This window comes from Stenella coeruleoalba (assembly GCF_951394435.1).
Source record: "Stenella coeruleoalba genome assembly, chromosome: 18".
Classification (NCBI taxonomy): Eukaryota; Metazoa; Chordata; class Mammalia; order Artiodactyla; family Delphinidae; genus Stenella; species Stenella coeruleoalba.
The window spans coordinates 962041-981739 of NC_137164.1; the positions used below are offsets into that span (position 1 = coordinate 962041).

The window sequence follows — 19699 nt, forward strand, 5'->3', positions numbered from 1 at the left end:
CAGAGCACAGCTGTGTGAGAGCGCGTCCACCGGCGAGAGGGCCTTGAGGTACTGAGATGGCAGGGCCGCAGCAGCCGGCTAAGCAGGGCGACCAACTGCTCCTGGTTTGCCTGAGCAAACGGCGAGGGTTGGTCATGACTTCGGCAGCTCGCTCCTGTGAGCCGACTTTGGCTGGGCCTTGCCTGCCTGAGCTGCTGTTGCTTTTCCAAACTTTGCTCCTCAGCCTCTCTGACAATTCTGAGTTACCCAACATCGTTCCAAAAAATTCCTTTTCTGCTTCAGTTAGCAAGAATTGATTTTTCTTGGCTGCAACAGATTCCTGTGTCCTGGCCCCTGAAGAGCCTTGTAAGGCACAACATGGAGTTTAGACTTTGTCCAGAGGTCAAGGCCAGTGGGGAGAGAGGGCACCAAAAGGTCCTGCGCAGAGAACGAGGTGATCAGACCTTCACTGAAGGGTGACCACTTTGGCTGCAGTGTGGAAAACAGACTGAGTGACAGCAAGAGAGAAGATGCAAGAGTGCTGAGGAGGTGGTGAGAAGAGCCCGGAGAGAAGGAAACCAGGTGGCAAGAGCACCCGCGAGGCCCCCTTTTAACTTAATCCCTCTTTAAAGGCCCTGTCTCCAAATACTGTCACAGTCTGAGGTCCTGGGGGTCAGGGCTTCCACATTTGAATTTGGGGGCGACAATTCGGTCCCTAACACCTGGTGTATGTGAGGTCCTGTGGATCTACCACTATCAGAGCTCATAACATAGTTTTTGTTTGTTTGTTTGTTTTTTTGTGGTACGCGGGCCTCTCACTGCCGTGGCCTCTCCTGTTGCGGAGCACAGGCTCTGGACGCGCAGGCTCAGCGGCCATGGCTCACGGGCCCAGCTGCTCCGCGGCATGTGGGATCTTCCCGGACCAGGGCACGAACCCGTGTCCCCTGCATCGGCAGGCAAACTCTCAAACACTGCGCCACAAGAGAAGTCCCATAACATAGTTTTATAGTTACTGTTTATTCGTAAAAGTTTACTCAAGTACACCATAGGTGTTACCACCACTGGATTCCCACCCCAGCTTGGCAACACTTGGTTTATCTAATAAGTAATTTATTAGGCACTGTGAAAACCTTTCACCTCTTCTGCCCAGAAAAACACCACAAAATGCAGTGATTGTCTGCTGCCTAGCCCTCCAGGTTGGAAGTGATGGAAACAAGAATCTCTGTTCTCTCTGGAGCTTGTATTTTAGTAATATGAGCTATGTGACCTTAACATTTTGTCTGCCGATGTAGGCATGTGCTTAATAAATAGTAGCTTCAGTTACAGCACGTAGGATCTTTAGTTGTGGCATATGAGCTCTTACTTGTGGCGTGTGGGATCTAGTTCCCCGACCAAGGCTCGAACCCCGGGCCCCCCTGCATTAGGAGTGTGCCTTGCCACAACTAAAGATCCCGCATGCGGCAAGGAAGATCCCGCACGCCACAACTATGACCCGATGGAGCCAAGTAAATAAATAAATATATTAAAAAAATAGTAGCTTCATTACAACATTTAAAATGAAGGGGGCTTCCCTGGTGGCACAGTGGTTAAGAATCCGCCTGCCAATGCAGGAGACACGGGTTTGAGCCCTGGTCCGGGAAGATCCCACACGCCGCGGAGCAACTAAGCCCGTGCGCCACAACTACTGAGCCTGAGCTCTAGAGCCTGCGTGCCATGACTATTAAGCCCGCGTGCCACAACTACTGAAGCCCACGCGCCTAGAGCCCGTGCTCTGCAACAAGAGAAGTCACTGCAATGAGAAGCCTGTGCACCCCAACAAAGAGTAGCCCCCGCTCACCGCAACTAGAGAAAGCCTGCGCACAGCAACAAAGACCCAACGCAGCCAAAAATAAATAAATAAAGAAGATCCTGCATGCTCCAGCTAACAGCCAAAATAAATAAATAAATAAATATATTTTTTAACAATCGAGGGAGCTGCAAATTTACAGCCTGGAGATCTAAACAGATAATGAAAATGGTTTCCATATACCGAAGTGCAGTGATTTGAAGGGCTCTACAGTGTTCAGGAATTAACTCACAAAACATGTAGTGAACAGCTACTTTGAGCCAGGCTGGGTGGCTAGATACTCTCAAGAGCCGTGTTAAGACTTGACCAGGTCTCCAAGCTGACAAGCTAACAGGGTGTCCTGACAGCTGGCAGAAACACCTGGTCAGAGACAGAGGACCTTATTGTCACAGCCCAGCAAGCAGCCTGAGCTTCACACTCCCTCTGCCCACACACCTCCCCAGTCCCACAGGGGTAGCGCAGGCGGCTGCTGCACGCACAGTGAGTTTGTGTCACAGCTGAGGGGCCCTAAACTTTGGAAACCTCAGTTTTTTATGATGAACTGCAGGCCAGCACGATGCTCAGACATCATCCCTAATATGCCAGAGAGCATAACTCGCCCTTTGCACTGGAGGGAGACAACATCTCAGTCTTCCAAAACTCACTAATTACACTGGTGTCTTTAGACGCCTCCCCGCCAATTTATCTTGAAAATTTAAGACAAACTTTAAAGATGTGAACCGGTTATTAACTTCATTCCTCGTTCTCTTGCTTAGCGTCACTCAGGCTGGGTGCCGGCTTTGGCGCGTCTCGGGCCGCCCTCGACGTGTCCAGGGCAGGAGCACAGGACAGGACAGGACCACGAGGTGCGCGGGGCCGCGCGGGCGGCCTGGGCTCTAGCCAGGACCGGGGGGAACCGCGGGAGGGGTCCAGACAGCCAGCTGCCTGCCCGGACGCGCTTCCAGGGCTCACAGCTAGTGCGGCGGCCACCGGAGCTATTCACAGCAACCAGCACCACCCGCCGGTGATCTGCCTTCCGGATGATTTCATCAGGATCTAGGAGACGTGGGCTTCCCCCAAGTTCCTGTCCCACTCACCGCCCGCCAAGACCGCCTCCGCGGGGCCCCTCGGCTCCAGCTCCCTAGCCGGAGCCGGCCCCGCCCCTCTCCGCTCAGGCCCCTCCCCGCCCTCCAGGCTCGGCCCCGCCCACCTGTATCGCCCCGCCCCCTCGCGGAGCACTGTGGGAGCGGCTTCCTTAGATCCGCGCGTGGCAACGCCACGGCTGCGCAGCTCTCCGCCGAGTTCCGGAAAGGCCGCGCCAACCCCGCAGCCCTCGCGGTCTCCCTGCTCCCCTCGCCGCGAGGTAGGAGAGGGCCCCGGGCGGCGCGGGTGCCCGCCGCCCTCCGGGGGGGCCGTGGGGGGTCGCGGGGGCTCTGCCCCTCCCCCGCCGCCGGCCCGTGCGCCCCCGCCCGCAGCCCGCGCGCGGCCCTTGAGCCCCTGACCCAGCGTTCGTGACGGGAAGCGCAGAAATTCCCGGGAAGGCTCGGCGGGTGAGGGAGGCACGAGCTCGGGCCCCGTCTCGCGGAGGTGGGCATTCCCGGGCCGGAGTCAGTCCGCTCCAGTGGGCGGCCGGGCTGTCCGGTGCGGCCCCCGGGGGGCGAGAGGCCGCCGGTGGGGACGGGGGCGGGGCCCCGGGGAGGCGGGGTGGGGGGCGCTTCCCGCGCTCAGTCCAGACGGCGCGAGCCCGGGAGCTGCCTTGGCAGCAGAACCCGGGAAACCCGGGCTGTGGCGGACCTTCGCCGCCTTAGCTGTTCCCTGAGTGCTTCACCTTTCCCCACCGCACCCTACCCTCCGCGTCGGTCACCCCGAGTCTCTCTCAGATCTGAACTGTTTTGGTCTGGGGACAGCCCAGAAGAAAGGATCTCCAGTTGTAAAAGTTGCTTGTTGTTCTGAGAGATGTGTAAGCTAAATTGACTTAAATGGGACTTGTAATTAGGTGGTTTCTGTTGAACACAGTGGTCCTCACAGTGTGGTCCCCGGAGCAGCAGCAGGAGCAACGCTTGGGAACTTGTTAGAAATCCACATTCCAAGGGGTGGAGGGGGATGCTGGCGACTCCCACCTGAGACTTGATGAATCAGAAACCGGTATGGGGGAGTGGCAGTCTGATTTTAACAAGCCCTTGGGTTTCTTTCGTTTTTTCAAAATTACTTTGCCTATCAGTTTAGCATAGATTTGTTTGTTGTTATTTTGGCCGCGCGGCATGGCACGTGGGATCCTACTTCCTGGACCAGGGATCGAACCCAGGTCCCCTGCAGTGGAAGCGTGGAGTCCCAACCACTGGACCGCCAGGGAAGTCCCAGCCCTTGGGTTTCTGACACACACTGACCTTTGAGAACCACTGGTGTCCCATTACCTGACCTAAAGCTTTTAAGTTAAAATATTTTGTATGTCTTCTACCACTGACAATATTTTGGGGGGCTATTTTGGAATGAACATTTCTATATGATTGACATTTGCTCTCATAGTGAATTTTCATCTCCAAAAAGTAATGAGAAATTAACTCAAAAGACCTAAATCTAAGAGCTAAAGCCATAAAACTCTTAGAAGAAAACAGGTGTAAATCTTCTTGACCTTGGATTAGGCAGTGGTTTTTTAGCTGTAACACCCAAAGCGCAAACAAAAGATATGTGTGCATCATCAAATTTAAAAGCTTTTGTGCTTCCAAGGACACTGTCAAGAGGGGGAAAGAGTGCACAGAATGGGAGAAAATAGTTTCTAGTCATTTATCTGATAAGGTCTAGTATCAGGAACATATAAGGGATTCTTCTTTTTTGGCTCTGCCAAGCACTGAGTCCTAACCACTGGACCGGCAGAGAATTCCCCATAGTGCAGTAGTTTTTGTTTTTTTTTTTTTTTGGTTTTTTTTTTTGCGTTACGCGGGCCTCTCACTGTTGTGGCCTCTCCCGTTGCGGAGCACAGGCTCCAGACGCGCAGGCTCAGCGGCCATGGCTCACGGGCCCAGCCGCTCCGCGGCATGTGGGATCCTCCCGGACCGGGGCACGAACCCGTGTCCCCCGCATCAGCAGGTGGACCCTCAACCACTGCGCCACCAGGGAAGCCCCAGTGCAGTAGTTTTTTAAAAAAATATTTATTTACTTTTATTTTTTGGCTGCATCGGGTCTTAGTTGTGGCATGCAGCATCTTTAGTTGCGGCGTGCAGGATCTTCGTTGTGGTGCGTGGGATCTCTAGTTGTGGCTTGTGTGCTTCGTAGTTGCAGCACACAAGCTTAGTTGCCCTGCGGCAAAAGGGATATTAGTTCCCTCACCAGGGATTGAACCCAGGTCCCCTGCATTGGAAGGTGGATTCTTGACCACTGGACCACCCGGGAAGTCCTGCAGTAGCTATTCATAATGGTCAAAAGTGGAAACAATCCAAATGTCCATTAACAGACGAAATGTTGTATATCCTTATGATGGAATATTATTCAGCGATAAAAAGGAATAAAGTACTGATACATGCTATACCATCGATGACCCTTGAAAAAATGCTAAGTGAAAGAAGCCAGACACAAAATACCACATATTGGGTGATTCCTTTTTTATGGAATGTCCAGAATCCGCAAATCCTCTGAGACAGGAGGAGGGAGAAATGGAGAGTGACTGCTAAAGGGCCCCAGGGTTCTCCATGGGGTGATGAAATGTTCTGGAATTGGATAGTGGTGATGGCTGCACAACCTTGTGAATATACTAAAAATCACTGAACGGTACTTAAAGGGTAAATTTTATGGTATGTGAATTATATCAAAAGATTAATAATTTTATTATTAAAGTAATGTTAAAATTTTATGAGTGGCCACATATATCTGGCATTTTACTGAGCAATAAGATTAAGCTGAAATTTTTGTAGGAATTTACTGACGCACTTAATATTGTACAGGCTTTAAAGATAATATGTATTTTGAGATACACAAAGTAATTCAGTACTACATTTCTTGGGTAACTGGACAGCCCCCTTCCCAAATTGCCAAAAATATTGACTCAATTTGAATGAGTGGTCTTCTGGGAATTCGTCCCCAGTTCTCTGATAATTACCACATTTACAGTAGACATGCACAATAATTACGTTTCTCCCATGCTTCTGTTTTACTTTGCTTTGATATCTGTTTCATCTTGTTTTGTACTTTTTTCACATTTTATTATGAAAATTTACTCTGCAAATCTACAGCAAATTTTAAAGAATTTTTCAGTGAACATCATACCTGCTACATAGATTCTACCATTAACATTTTTCTGTACTTGCTTTATCACATTGATCCTTTTATCCATCTTATTTTTACACATTTCAAACTAAATTACAGATACTAAGTTTGCCTTTAAATAGTTGAGTATGTATATTAATTATAGTTCAATATTTGTTTATAGTCTTTTCATTCAAGAAAAAATTTACAAACAGTAAAAAGAAATCTTAAATATGCATTTACTGAGTTTTCGCAAATGCATACGTCTGTGTAATCAAATCACCTGTCAAGATATAGAACATTTATCACTTCAGAAAATTCTGTCATGCCCTTTTCCATTCAGTCCCGACCCCCCACCTCTAAGAAGCAACTAGTGTTCTGATTGTTTTCTGCCATAGTTTTGCCTGTTCTAGGACTTGAAACATACATTAGGTACTGTTATGTGTGAGGCTTCTTTCACTCAGCATAACTGAGATTTTTATGTATTGTTATAAATGTCATCAGTGCACTGGTTTTTATTGCTGAGTAGTACTTCATTGCATTAAATATGCCACCTTTTGCTTATCCATTCTATTGATGGGTATGGTCTGTTGCCAATTTTTGGATATTGTGAATAAAGCTCATGTAAATACACTTAAATCTTTTTATAGACATATATTTTCATTTCTCTTGGATAAATACTTTGGAGTGGAATTGCTGGGTCATAAGAGATATATGTTAATTTTATGAGACTGCCAGATTGTTTCCTCAAATTGTACCATTTTACACTGCCACTAAACAACATATGAGTATTCCCATTGCTCCATATGCTTGCTGACGTTTTGTGTTATTGGTCTCTTTAATTTAGCCCTGTGGTAGGTGTTCAGTGATTTCTGCCTTGCATTATAATTGACTGTTATATACCTTTCTTCACTTGATACTGAGCTCCTTGAAAATCAGTACAATCAGCTGTGTCTATCACTGTCCTTTTAATGTAGTGGGTGTGGAATAAATGTGAAACAAGTGCAATGAATGAATGTTTTGACACCTAGTTTTTTTTGTTTCGTTTTTTTAAAAATTAATTTATTTTTGGCTGCGTTGGGTCTTCCTTGCTGCACGTGGGGTTTCTCTAGTTGCGGTGAGCGGGGGCTACTCTTCCTTGCGGTGTGCGGGCTTCTCATTGCGGTGGCTTCTCTTGTTGCGGAGCACAGGCTCTAGGTGCGTGGGCTTCAGTAGTTGTGGCTCGTGGGCTCAGTAGTTGTGGCTCGTGGGCTCTAGAGCACAGGCTCAGTAGTTGTGGCGCACGAGCTTAGTTGCTCTGAGGCATGTGGGATCTTCCCGGACCAGGGATCGAACCCGGGTCCCCTGCATTGGCAGGCGGATCCTTAACCACTGTGCTACCAGGGAAGCCCTGTTTCTATATCTCGCCTATTGTCAGTAATGATGCAATGAACGTAGTGGTGCAAATACCTTTTTGACTTAGTGTTTTCATTTTCTTCAGATAAATACCCGGAAGTGGAATTGCTGGATCATACAGTAACTTTATTTTTAATTTTTTAGGAACCTGCATACTGTTTTCCACAGTGGCTACACCAGCTTACATTCCCACCAACAGTACATGAGGGTTCCGTTTTCTCAACATCCTCACCAGTGCTTATCTCTAGTCTTTATTTTTCTGGCTGCAACACACGGCTCATGTCATCTTAATTCCCTGACCAGGGAATCAAACCTGGGCCCTCTGCAGTGAGAGCATGGAGTCCTAACCACTGGACTGCCAAGGAATGACCATCTCTAGTCTTATTTATTTATTTAGGCTGTGTTGGGTCTTCTTTTTCTTTTTAAAATTTATTTATTTATTTTTGGCTGTGTTGGGTCTTCGTTGCCACGCCTGGGCTTTGTCTAGTTGCGGAGAGCAGCGGCTACTCTTCATTGCAGTGCACGGGCTATAGGCACACGGGCTTCAGTAGTTGTGGCTCGTGGGCTCTAGAGCGCAGGCTCAGTAGTTGTGGCGCACGGCTTAGTTGCTCTGGGGCACGTGGGATCTTCCTGGACTAGGGATTGAACCCGTGTCCCTTGCATTGGCAGGCGGATTCTTAACCACTGCACCACCAGGGAAATCCCAATCTTTTTTATAATAACCATTCTAACTCGTGTGAGCTGAAATCTCTTTTGATTTCATTTCCCTGATGATAGGTGATGTTGAGAATCTTTTCATGTACATATTGGCCATCTGTATGTCTTATTTGGAAAAATGTCTACTCATTGCGGTGACTTCTCTTGTTGCAGAGCACGGGCTCTAGGCGTGCGGGCTTCAGTAGTTGTGGCTCGTGGTCTCTAGAGAGCAGGCTCAGTAATTGTGGCACATGAGCTTAGTTGCTCTGAGGCATGTGAGATCTTCCTGGACCAGGGATCGAACCCGTGTCCCTTGCATTGGCAGGTGGATTCTTAACCACTGCGCCACCAGGGAGGTCCCCTCTGTCCATTTTGTAATCGAGTTTTTATTGTTGTTGTTGAGTTGCATTAGTTCTTTATATATTTTGGATATTAACCCCTCATCAGATATATGATTTGCAGATATTCAGTAGGTTGCCTTTTCATTTTGTTGATGGTTTCATTTGCTGTGCAGAAACTTTTAAATTTGATATAGTCCCACTTATCTATTTTTAGTTTTGTTGCCATTGCTTTTGGTGTTAGATCCAAAAAAGATATCGATGTCGAGGCACTTACTGTCTATGTTTACTTCTAGGAGTTTTATTGTTTCAGGTCCTTAATCCATTTTGAGTTGATTTTTGTTTACGGTGTAAGGTAGGGGCCCAGATTTGTTTTTTGCATGTGGCCGTCCAGTTTTCCCAGCACCATTTATTGAAGAGACTGTCCGTTCCTCATTGTATATTCTTGGCTCCTTCGTCATAAATCAGTTGACCATATATGTATGGGTTTTTTGGGGTCTCTCTGTTCTGTTCCATTGACCTTTGTGTCTGTTTTGATATCTAGTTTTAAGAATTTGAAATGAAAAAAAGTTTAAGCCATAAACACATGTAGAGATAAATTTGACCAGAAAGGTTGTTAAATAGGTACACTTTATTTCAATTAACAATTATTTCTTATTCGAAGAATACATTTACAGCAGTGATTTTTCATAGGTACAAATGATGGAAAATGTACACCTGGCCCCAGAGACAGATGAAGATGATCTTTATTCTGGTTATAATGACTACAATCCAACCTATGATACCGAGGTAAAAAAAAAAATTTGCTTTTTTTTTCTTTTTTTTTTTTACATTGGTCTTTGCTAACCAGCTGGTTCATGGAAATTTTGGATTTGAGGGTTCTGCTTTATCATGCTTTAGATTAAGTAAGTTGATTAAAAGCCTAGAAAAGTGCTATTTACTGAAGACTGTACTTTCTACCAATAGTAATAATTGCAGCATAAAGATGTGAAAAAGTCTATGGGAAAGAATTAGGATCAATTATATACTTGTATTCTTCTGTACTAATTATCTGAATATGTAAGTTACAAGATTTAGATCACTTGAAGTACCTAAAATCAGTTTTTTTTAATGCTCTAAATTTGAAATGTCATGTAGTTATTTTTCTTCTTTGAATTAAATTATACAAGTATTTTATAGAAAAATTAGAGAATAGAAATAAATATAAAGAAAAATTAAAATCATAGAAACTGTCTATGAAACCACCCAGAAATAAACCACCCAGAGATAAACATTAACTAACTTACAGTGCTTAATGCTAAATGTTTCCCTATGCACATATGTATGTGTATATGTATACTGTATCTGTATGTTTTTGGATAAAATGGTATCATACTGTGTGTACTGTTTCGTAACCTTTTCCCTTTTATGAATATTCGCTTATGTCAACAAACCTATATCTGCTTAATATTTAGTAGTATAGTAATTACAGGATGAAATTGTTGCTAAGACAAATACTTGAATATTTTAAATCTGTTTACATTATTGTGAGAGTTATAGTTTCCAAATTGTAAAAGACAAAAACCAAAGAAAACTCTTTATAAAGTTATCTTTAATTAGCGTGTGAAAAAAAAGTAAGGATGAAGGATGTGGGCGTTAATTTACTTGCTAGTATTTAAGAATCAAATATTAGCATTTAGAGGACTTTAAACTAATTTAGGAAATCTCATTCTAGAGTTTTTCATATGGCTTTCAGTCATTTTTGAATTGTTTTTTCCTCTGGAGAAAAAAGTTTGCCTGTGAATTGGAGACCTAGAGAGAAAGCAAGAAAAGAAAATAGAAATCATTCACTTACTCTATATGAAATAAAAATCTAGGAGAAAAAAAAAATCTAGGAGATACTGTTCATCATAGAAAATTTGAAAAATACATAAGATTGGAGAAAAAAATAAAATGACATGAATACTATTACCTGAAGATCACCTGTATTAGATATATCACCCGATGCTTTGCTGTATTCCCTTGTCTTTTAATATATTCCGGTTCTTCCGTCCCTGTATACAAACACTTATACGGATATGATTACATAGACTAGTTTTTAAAAATTTGTATTAAAGCATGGGCATTTTCCTAAGCTAGTATAAATTATGAAAACCATTGAATTGCCCCCTTTCTCCCAGTCGTAAAAGTTATATGTATAAAAAAAAAAATATGTGCTCATTGTTGAAAAACAAAATTACCCATAATTTACCCAGCAGTCAGAAATGAGTACGGTTAACATTTTGTTGCTTTGTCTTTCGTTCATGCATACACATACAATTTTCTTTTAGCATGTTTGGAATTGAACTAATGTTTACTTTTCTGTTTGCTTATTTACATTTGGCTACATCATAAACAAAGTTTCATGGTCCTAAAAATTTAAATATAATTTTAATGGCTGCATAATACCGACTATATACAGTTGATTATTTTCTGACTATAGGATAATTATTTATAGTTTTCTGCCCCTATTAATAACAATAGCACAATGAGCAATTTTATGCATAAATAATTTTCTCTATTGTGATCAAACATTTCCTTGGGGAGAGTCCCACAAGTGGAATTAATATATCATCATAATCATTCTTAAAAACATCAGAGAAACTTCCTAACTCTTCAGGTCATCACAGTGTGGCTTCATTATTTAACTTGAAGCAAATATTCAGAATATCATACACAAAAATAAATCACACAGTAAAATAAAAAATTTGGTTTACCCGTGGTTTTCTTTTATTTTAATTAATTGGTATAAATTAATATATAGCTGAATTACTTGAAACAGTTGCTAAGGTGTTCATAGATTATGCAAATTGTTAATCAAATCATGAACAAAGGAAAAAAATGACAAAAATTGTGTTGATTTGGTATTTGTAATGGAGAATTTGTTGACAGTTTTTAGTTTGTCATTGAGACTTCACTGAGCTGATTAATCAAATTTTACTAATAATTGAGCAATATTGGAAGGCTTTTCCTAAAAGATGTGCCAAGGTAGTATAATTATTTCAAAGGCAGCCCGTGGCTTTGTGCTTCGTGTGAAAGTTGCCTGGTTTCTATGGCTGAGACTTGTGTACTTACTTCATTTTATGTAGTTGATATGGAAGATTATGAAGATTATTTGAAGTAAAAGTAAAGAAGAATCCTTGTACATAATCACATTTAAAGTACATTGTATTAGCGTTTTGGTTATACAAACGTTTTACTTTAATTGTCTCCAAGGTTTTAAAAAGCTAATTGATATCGACTCCATTTTTTGTGTATTGTTTGTGTTTGTTTTTTAATAATCAGCAAGTATGTTTCTGTGGGAAGTAGATTGCAGTAAATCAGAGGTGAGTGTGAGAACTGAGCACACATGTCTGGAGGGCTAGAGCCGAACCTGTGCTGCTGAAGAGACGGGGGACAAAGGCTGCTTAGACTGGCAGCTGGCGAGGCTTGGTGCTTTTGAGAGAGGCTACAATGGCATTTTGTCCAGGAAACTCGGAAACACTGGTATCTTGCACTTGACTAATGTTACTTTCCTCAGATTCCTCAGGGAGAATGTAAGCATAGGTCAGGAATCAGCAAAGCATAGTAACGTTTTATTTCAACGGAGGCTTTGGTTCCAAGTGGCATCACAGGTTGGACCCGCTGGAGCCTAGGCTGGCTCTAGTCTGAATCTCAGACTTTACCTCTCCCGTGAGATGAAAAGCCATTTTCACTTGGGCAAGCAGAGATGAAACCAGAGCAAGTGTTTGCCCCATTTCTGGGAGAGAATACAGCCTTTTCTGTCCTAAGGTTTTCTCAGGGAAGGCTCCTAGCCATGGTCCAGAATATGGAAGAAGAGAGGGGAGGGAGAGAGGGAAAAAGGATGGGGGTGATTCTCTGTTCCTACTGCTCCAGCTGCTTGGAAAAGAGAAACAGTAGAAAGGCCATATCCTTGCAGACTTGATCTTTTAACCACGTGTGTTGATAGCACCCATTTGAACAGTAGCCAGTGAAATGGCCTTAAACTTGACTGACATTGTCATTACTCCTCTCCCCGAGGGGGGAAGGGACTTTGGCATTTTGTACAGTGTGAGGGGGATTTGAGGACGGGAGTCCTTGAGCCCTACCTGGATGTCAGCAGATGGAGGACGGTGGATTATAGAGGATCATGAACACCAAGCAGTCGAGGTTAAACATTTAAAAAATTGTCACTTCATGTTGGATGTGAAATTTGCCTTTTCGTTTTAGGAATTGGAGAATGACACAGCTTTTCAGCAAGCTGTGAAAACTAGTCACGGCAGAAGACCTCCAGTAAGTGAATTTTTTTTATTGTGGTGAAAAACACATCCTATGCCATCTTAACTGTTCTTAAATGTACACATTGGTAGTGTTAAATTAATTCCCATTGTTGTGAAACAGATCCCTGGAACTTTCTGTCCTCCCAAACTGAAACTCTGTCCCCATTAAACAACAACCCCCATCTCCCTCCGCCAGCCCCTGGTCCCCACCCTTCTACTGTCTTTATGAATTTGACTATTCTGGGTACTACATATAAGTGGAATCAGACGGTTTTTGTCCTTTTGTGACTGGCTTATTTCATGTAGCATAATGTCCTCAAGGTTCATCCACGGTATAGCCTGTGTCGGGATCTCCTCCCTTTTTAAGGCTGAATAACATTCCATTGTATGGATGGACCACATTTTGTTCCATGGACACTTGGGTTGCTTCCACCTCTTGGCTGTTGTGAATAGTGCTGCTACGAACATGAGTGTGCAAATATCTTGAGACCCTGTTTTCAATTCTTTGGATATATACCCAAAAGTGGGATTGCTGGATCATATGGTAGTTCTATGTTTAATTGTTGGGGGAACCTCCATACTGTTTTCCATAGTGGTTACGCCATTTTACAATCCCACCAACAGTGCACAAGGGTTCCAGTTTCTCTACAGCTTCACTAACACTTGTTATTTTCTATTCTTTTGATAGTAGCAATTTTAATGGGTATGAGGTGATTCTCATTGTGGTTTTGATTTGCATTTCTCTGATAATTAGTGATGTTGACTGTCTTTTCTTATGCTCTTTGGCCATTTGTAGATCATCTTTGTAGAAATGTCTGTTCAAGTATTTTGCCCATTTTTTAACTGGGTTATTTGATTTTTTTGTTGTTGAGTTGTAGGAATTCTTTATTGGGTATATGCTTTGCAGATATTTTCTCCCGTTCTGTAGGTTGCTTTTTTAAAATTCTGTTGATTGGGTTCTTTGATGCACAAAAGTTTTTATATTTGATGTAGTCCCATTGGTCTGTTTTTGCTTTTGTTGCCTGTGCTTTTTGGTGTCATAGCTGAGAAATCATTATTAAGTCCAATGCCATGAAATTTTCCCCTATGTTTTTTTCCTAGGAGTTTTATAGTTTTAGGTCTTTTTACGTTTGGGCCTTTAATCCATTTTGAGTTCATTTTTGTATGTGATACAAGATTAAGGGTCTGATTTCATTCTTTTGTGTGGATATCCAGTTTTCCCAGCACCATTTGGGAGAGACTGACCTTTCCACATTGTATGGTCTTGGCACCCTTGCTTAAGATCATTTGACCAATTTTTTTTAAATTAATTAATTTATTTAAAAAATTATTTTATTTTATTTTTATTTATTTATTTATTTGGCTGTGTTGGGTCTTTGTTGCTGCACACGGGCTTTCTCTAGTTGCGGCGAGCGGGAGCTACTCTTTGTTGCAGCATGCGGGCTTCTCATTGCGGTGGCTTCTCTTGTTGCGGAGCACGGGCTCTAGGCGCGCGGGCTTCAGTAATTGTGGCATGTGGGCTCAGTAGTTGTGGCTCGCGGGCTCTAGAGCGCAGGCTCAGTAGTTGTGACTCGTGGGCTCAGTTGCTCCGCGGTTGTGGGACCTTCCTGGACCAGGGCTCAAACCCGTGTCCCCTGCGTTGGCAGACAGATTCTTAACCACTGTGCCACCGGGGAAGCCCCTGTCCTCACTTCTGACACCAGTTGCAAAACCACCTTCAGCGTTGGTCCTTTTCTGAAAGGACTTGCAGAACTTGCTGAAAGCTGGTATGCTTACGGTTTATTACAGGGGAAGGATACAGGTTAAATCTGCCCAGAGAAGAGAGACACAGGGCACAGTCTGGGAGGGTCCAAACGTGGGGCTTCTGGTCATCCTTTCCCTGTGGAGCCCTGGGTAGCATTAACCTCCCAGCCACTCTGAGTGGTGACGGTACTTGGGAGGATTGCCAGCAAGGAAGCGCTCCCACCACTGTGGTGTCCAGAGTTTTCATGGAGCTCCATCACATACTGTCCTCATGGCTGCCCGTTAGTCTCCAGCCCCTCCTGGAGGTTCAGGCTCATAAGTCTGAAGTTTAGACTGTCTGGTGGCCAAAGCCCCCAGGCAAACAGGGGTGTGTCATACAGGACATTCCAGGGGCCTGCAGATCTCCTCCCAGTAGCAAAGGGCAAAGCCAGACCTCTCTTTGGATGAAGTCAATTCTTGACTACACATTCCACAAGCTATATTTTAATTTTAAGTTTACCTTCATTATGGAAAGAAAATTGTAGGCTAAGTCCTTACACTTGGCTAATGACAAGGCCATAAGCTTTCTGAGGAGGCAGACCATCATATTGTTCTCTCTTTGCCTGCTGTGGGTCCTCCACAGATCTTTATCACATGACTTAGTAAATAAGCAAACATTGTCTTCAGTTTAGTGATTCTGGGTATCAGACAGGTGGTAATGTCTCCAGGCTGGTCCTTCATCATATTTAGAAATGACTTCAGAGATCCTCACGTTATGATGAGGAAAACAAGCCTGGGGAGGCGAGGTCTCACACTTACCTGTAACCAGGACAGAGTTCAGGTCTCCAGCCGCCTTGAATGATATTTTCATCACACCTTACATACTGTATTAAATGGGAAAAATTTGTGCAACTGTTATATGAAAGGGACTGGGCTCACTTAAGAGGGATAAAATTCCAGCTAGCTCCAGAGGAACTTAAGGAGGAGAATAAAATGGACAGAAATAGAAATTACAAGGCATAATATATTATGTGTTGTAAAAAGAGTATAAATTGCTATGGGACCACAAAGATAAGTTCTTTATCACTAGTTGGGACAATCAGAAGAGGCTGCTTAGAAGATAGATTTACAGTTGAATATTTAAGGATGTGCACAGTTCAGATTGCCCTTGAGATCTGTGAGGAAAGGCAGTGTGGGTGAGGGTGCAAGGTGAAGAAAGAAAGAGGTAACGTAGGATCCAGTCCACTTAAGAGATCAGTCCAGTGCCAAACATAAAACCCAGAAGAACAGATCTAGTCATCAGTGAGTAGTTAGAAAGAAAAACGGTCTCTTTCCTTCAATTTGTTCTCACAGAAAAATGTTGCTGAGACCCACATCCTTCCTTTTCATGTTTTTCCAAGACCTGTTATCTGTCAATTAAGTCAAGTTTGTTAATGGTTTTGTTCAAATTTTCTGTATTTTTACTGATTTTTTTTTGTGGAGAGGAACTACAGTTCTATTAGTGAGAAAAACGGTCAAATCTTACACTGTGATTGTGGTTTTCTTCCTTTTTTTAGGTTTTTGATTTATATATTTGGAGTAAAGACATTTAGAATTGTTATATTTTTGTGTTAAATTGACCCTTTTATTGTTATAAAATATCCTATCTCTAGTAATGCTGTTTGTCTGTCTTGTCAAATATTAGTATATTGCTAGAGCTACTCAGGCTCTCTTTGTCTAGTGTTTACATTGTATGTCTTTCCCATCTTTTTACTTCCAGCATTCTCATATCTGTATATTTAAGATGTATTTATTAGCAGCATGAATAGAGCTCTGGGTTTTTTGTATTTGTTTTAATATTGTCAGATAATCTTCTTCTTTTAGTCTATTTACATTTAATGAAATTACGGATTTGGTTTAAATTTGTTGCCTTAGTATTTGCTGTTTGTTTTTTCCTGCCTTTTTATGTTTCATTTTCTCTCCTTTCTTATCTCCTTTTTTTTTTTTTTTTGGCGGTACGGTACGCGGGCCTCTCACCGCCGTGGCCTCTCCCGTTGCGGAGCACAGGCTCCGGACTCGCAGGCTCAGCAGCCATGGCTCACGGGCCCAGCCGCTCTGCGGCATGTGGGATCTTCCCGGCCTGGGGCACGAACCCGCGTTCCCTGCATCGGCAGGCAGACTCTCAACCACTGCACCACCAGGGAAGCCCTCTTATCTTCTTTTGTTTATTTTTTATTATTCCATTTCTCCTTCTGTTATCTTGGGAGCTTACATTCTTTAGCCATTTTTTAGTGTTTTTGTAAAGATTACAATACTCATCTTTAACTTATCAAAGTCTAGTATAATTTAGTATTTTACAACTTTCTGGACAATGCCAGAATTTTACGTTATTTTCAGTTTTCGGTTCTAGAATTTCCATTCATCCATTTTTTATAGTTTTTAGTTGTCTACTGAAATTGTCATCTTGTCTTTTAATTCACTGAACGTATCGACCATAGTTGTGTTAAAGCCTGTGTCTGATGTTTCCATCGCATGTTTCCCCTTCTGCCTGTCTTTCCATTTATTTCTCTTGGTTTTGGTTAGGTAGTCTTGTTCCTATGTGTCTGGTTGTTTTAGATTGAATGCCAGGCATTGTAAATGAAAATTTTTAGAGATAATTTACGGCTGTATGTCTCTGCTGTCTAGTGTGATAACCACTAGCCACATGTGATTATTTAAATCATTTAAAAGTAAGTAACGTTTTAAAATCCAGGTCCTATTGCCTGAGCCACACTTCAAATGCTCAACAGCCACATGTGGGTAGTGGCTGCCTTATCAGGACAGATACCTTTTACTGGAGAGAATTTACTTTTGCTTATGGCCTCAGAGATGCAAGGAACCCTGAATCACCTCAAGCCAGTTGAGTTTGAGATGATTCTGAATTGGGCTCAGGTCTTACAAGGGCTGGTGTCCTTCTGATTTCCCTTCCAGTCTGAGTGTAGCCTTTGGAGGTTAGTCAAGTCTGAATACTGGAGGATTCCCAGGGCTGCCACCTCAGCAGGCCCAGCTCCAGGGTTTATGTCTTCAGTCCTGTCTTCTGTGAAAAGCTCTGTTCACCCTTGCGGCCTGGCCTTCCGCATTAACAGACACCCCTGGGAGAAGAGCAGCCCAGACGCAGCTCAGCCCTCAGTCTTCCCTTCTGTTCCTCAGCTTGAGGCCTTGTAATTCCTCATGGCCTTGATGGTTCTCTAATGTATACAAACTGATTTTTAGCAAAAATATTTTTGTCCCCAGCCGCCTTAGTAGTTCTTAGAGGGAGAGATGTTTAAAACAGTGGTCCGTCAAGCCAGAAGTAGAACTCCTCTAAAAATGATGTTTTAATCAAATACTTAAACAAAGATGCCCAACAGCTAACCTGTTTAGCGCACTTTTTCACCTCTGTGGTCCTGTTTGATTCCAGTTACAACTTTGTGATCAACATACTTTGTATCTTTATTTCAGAGATGAGAACATTTAGGTTCAAAGAGATAAAATAAACAAGCAAGTGGAGGGAGAGCTGAGATTCAACCCCAGATTCCCTGAGATCCTCTGTCTGTTGTTAGACCCAGCGGTCTGGCAGTGATAATCACGCAAAATGAATGGTAGGCGTGACCGTGAAGACTCATCTGTCTTATTGGCCCCTCAAGTCATTCTAAAGTCCCTTTTCTCCTTTAAAATGAGTTCCAGAATAGGTCTCCTTCCTGATACTTAAAATACTTGAGCTCGTTAATATTTAGAATAATTTAAAAGAAATTATTCTAAATATTATATAAATATTTCTCTATTGATGAGCCTATATTTTCTATTTCTTTTCCAGTTTTCTATTATATAACTTAATCTGAATTCTATTAACTATGTTTTTTTTCCTCCCCAAGATAACTGCTAAAATACCAAGCACAGCAGTTGCTAGACCTGTAGCTACTGGATGTGGGGTAGGTTTTCTTAAGCTGAAGATATGAAGATGCATTTTCTCATACATAAGTTCAGTTTAGGCAGTTAGTTCTAAATAAGTCTGGCTACCTTTCAGCCCATGACCTGGATATATTTTCCATTTTGGTTAGTGATGAACATTATATATTGTTGATTAATAGCTTTGAATATTCTCGTCATTTTGGTTTTAAATATAACAGAAAATATTTTATTGTCTTTTCCTACCTGTAAACCTCGTGTTTGTTGATTGACTTCTTTTCATTTTCTATATAATATAACCAAATGTCATGTGTATTCCATTCATATATCTTATGTGAGGTTAGATGTTATTTAAACATAATGTTTATAATTTTTAAAAACTTAATAATTAATACATGAAAAAATAAAATTTAAGAAAAACTTCAGAGGCATATAATTGGGTCTTGCTTTTATTTGAGATCGTTGGAGGAAAGATGCTATATTAAAATCCATAAAATAAAATCTTCTAAATCTTGCCCAAAGTACCTACAATTTGGATATTTTAGCTTATGTGAAATAATAAAGGAATGGGAGAAAAATGGAGGAATGAGGTGAAATAGTGTTTCCTAGTCTTTATGATAATATTTCTTAGGGGTCATAAAAATGGTTTTAGAACCTAGAGGTCCCGGGCACTTGCCTTCCAAGTGTCCCTTCCTGTGAATGAAGAAAGTGGCCTTATACGTTATATAACGGTGTGTCATGTGATGCATACGTTTATTAATCAGCCAAAGCAGGTATCACTCATAAATTTGGTTTTTGGTGATGTTTCTGAATAGGAGACAGCAAGCTTTTCTGTGAAGGGCCCTGTGGTTTAGGCTCTTCGGAACCCAGCTCAGCATTTTCAGAGAGGCAGCCACAGACGATGTACAGGCAAATGGACTGCGGCTGTGTCCCAGTACAAAGGCTGCGGGTTATAGTTTGCCAATGCCTGTTTTAGAGTTTTATTGTTTGATCCTATATCCTCGGGAGATAAATGGAAAAAAATTATGTTTAGGTTTACTTGCCAATAGGATGAAGGAAAAAATGTTATAAAGAAAACTTTTATACTTTGGTTTATAAAATTAAATGTAGGCATTTTTTGGAATCGTTTTAACTTAGTTTTTTGTTTACTAGTCCAAGACATCCCTGGCATCGTCAATGGGAAGACCAATGACAGGGGCTATTCAGGTATCTCCATTGTGTGGGTGTTCATTTTGGGCCTTTCCTGTGACTTAGAATATTATTACCAAAGTTTTTTTAAGTTGTTACTTATATAGTGACCCTGGTTCTTTAAACTGTGGGCT

General features: G+C 42.4%; 1 protein-coding gene across 1 annotated transcript in view; it reads left to right on the forward strand.

The window, feature by feature from the left end:
• The first annotated feature begins 3042 nt into the window (after positions 1-3042).
• Positions 3043-19699, forward strand: part of IFT88 (intraflagellar transport 88) — a 76036-nt gene continuing 59379 nt past the window's right edge. The window contains exons 1-5 of the mRNA XM_079902562.1: positions 3043-3167; positions 9166-9261; positions 12700-12762; positions 18344-18400; positions 19530-19583. Coding sequence (XP_079758688.1) covers positions 9172-9261; positions 12700-12762; positions 18344-18400; positions 19530-19583 — 264 coding nt within the window. The 5' untranslated portion in view covers positions 3043-3167; positions 9166-9171. The remainder of the gene's footprint in view (positions 3168-9165; positions 9262-12699; positions 12763-18343; positions 18401-19529; positions 19584-19699) is intronic.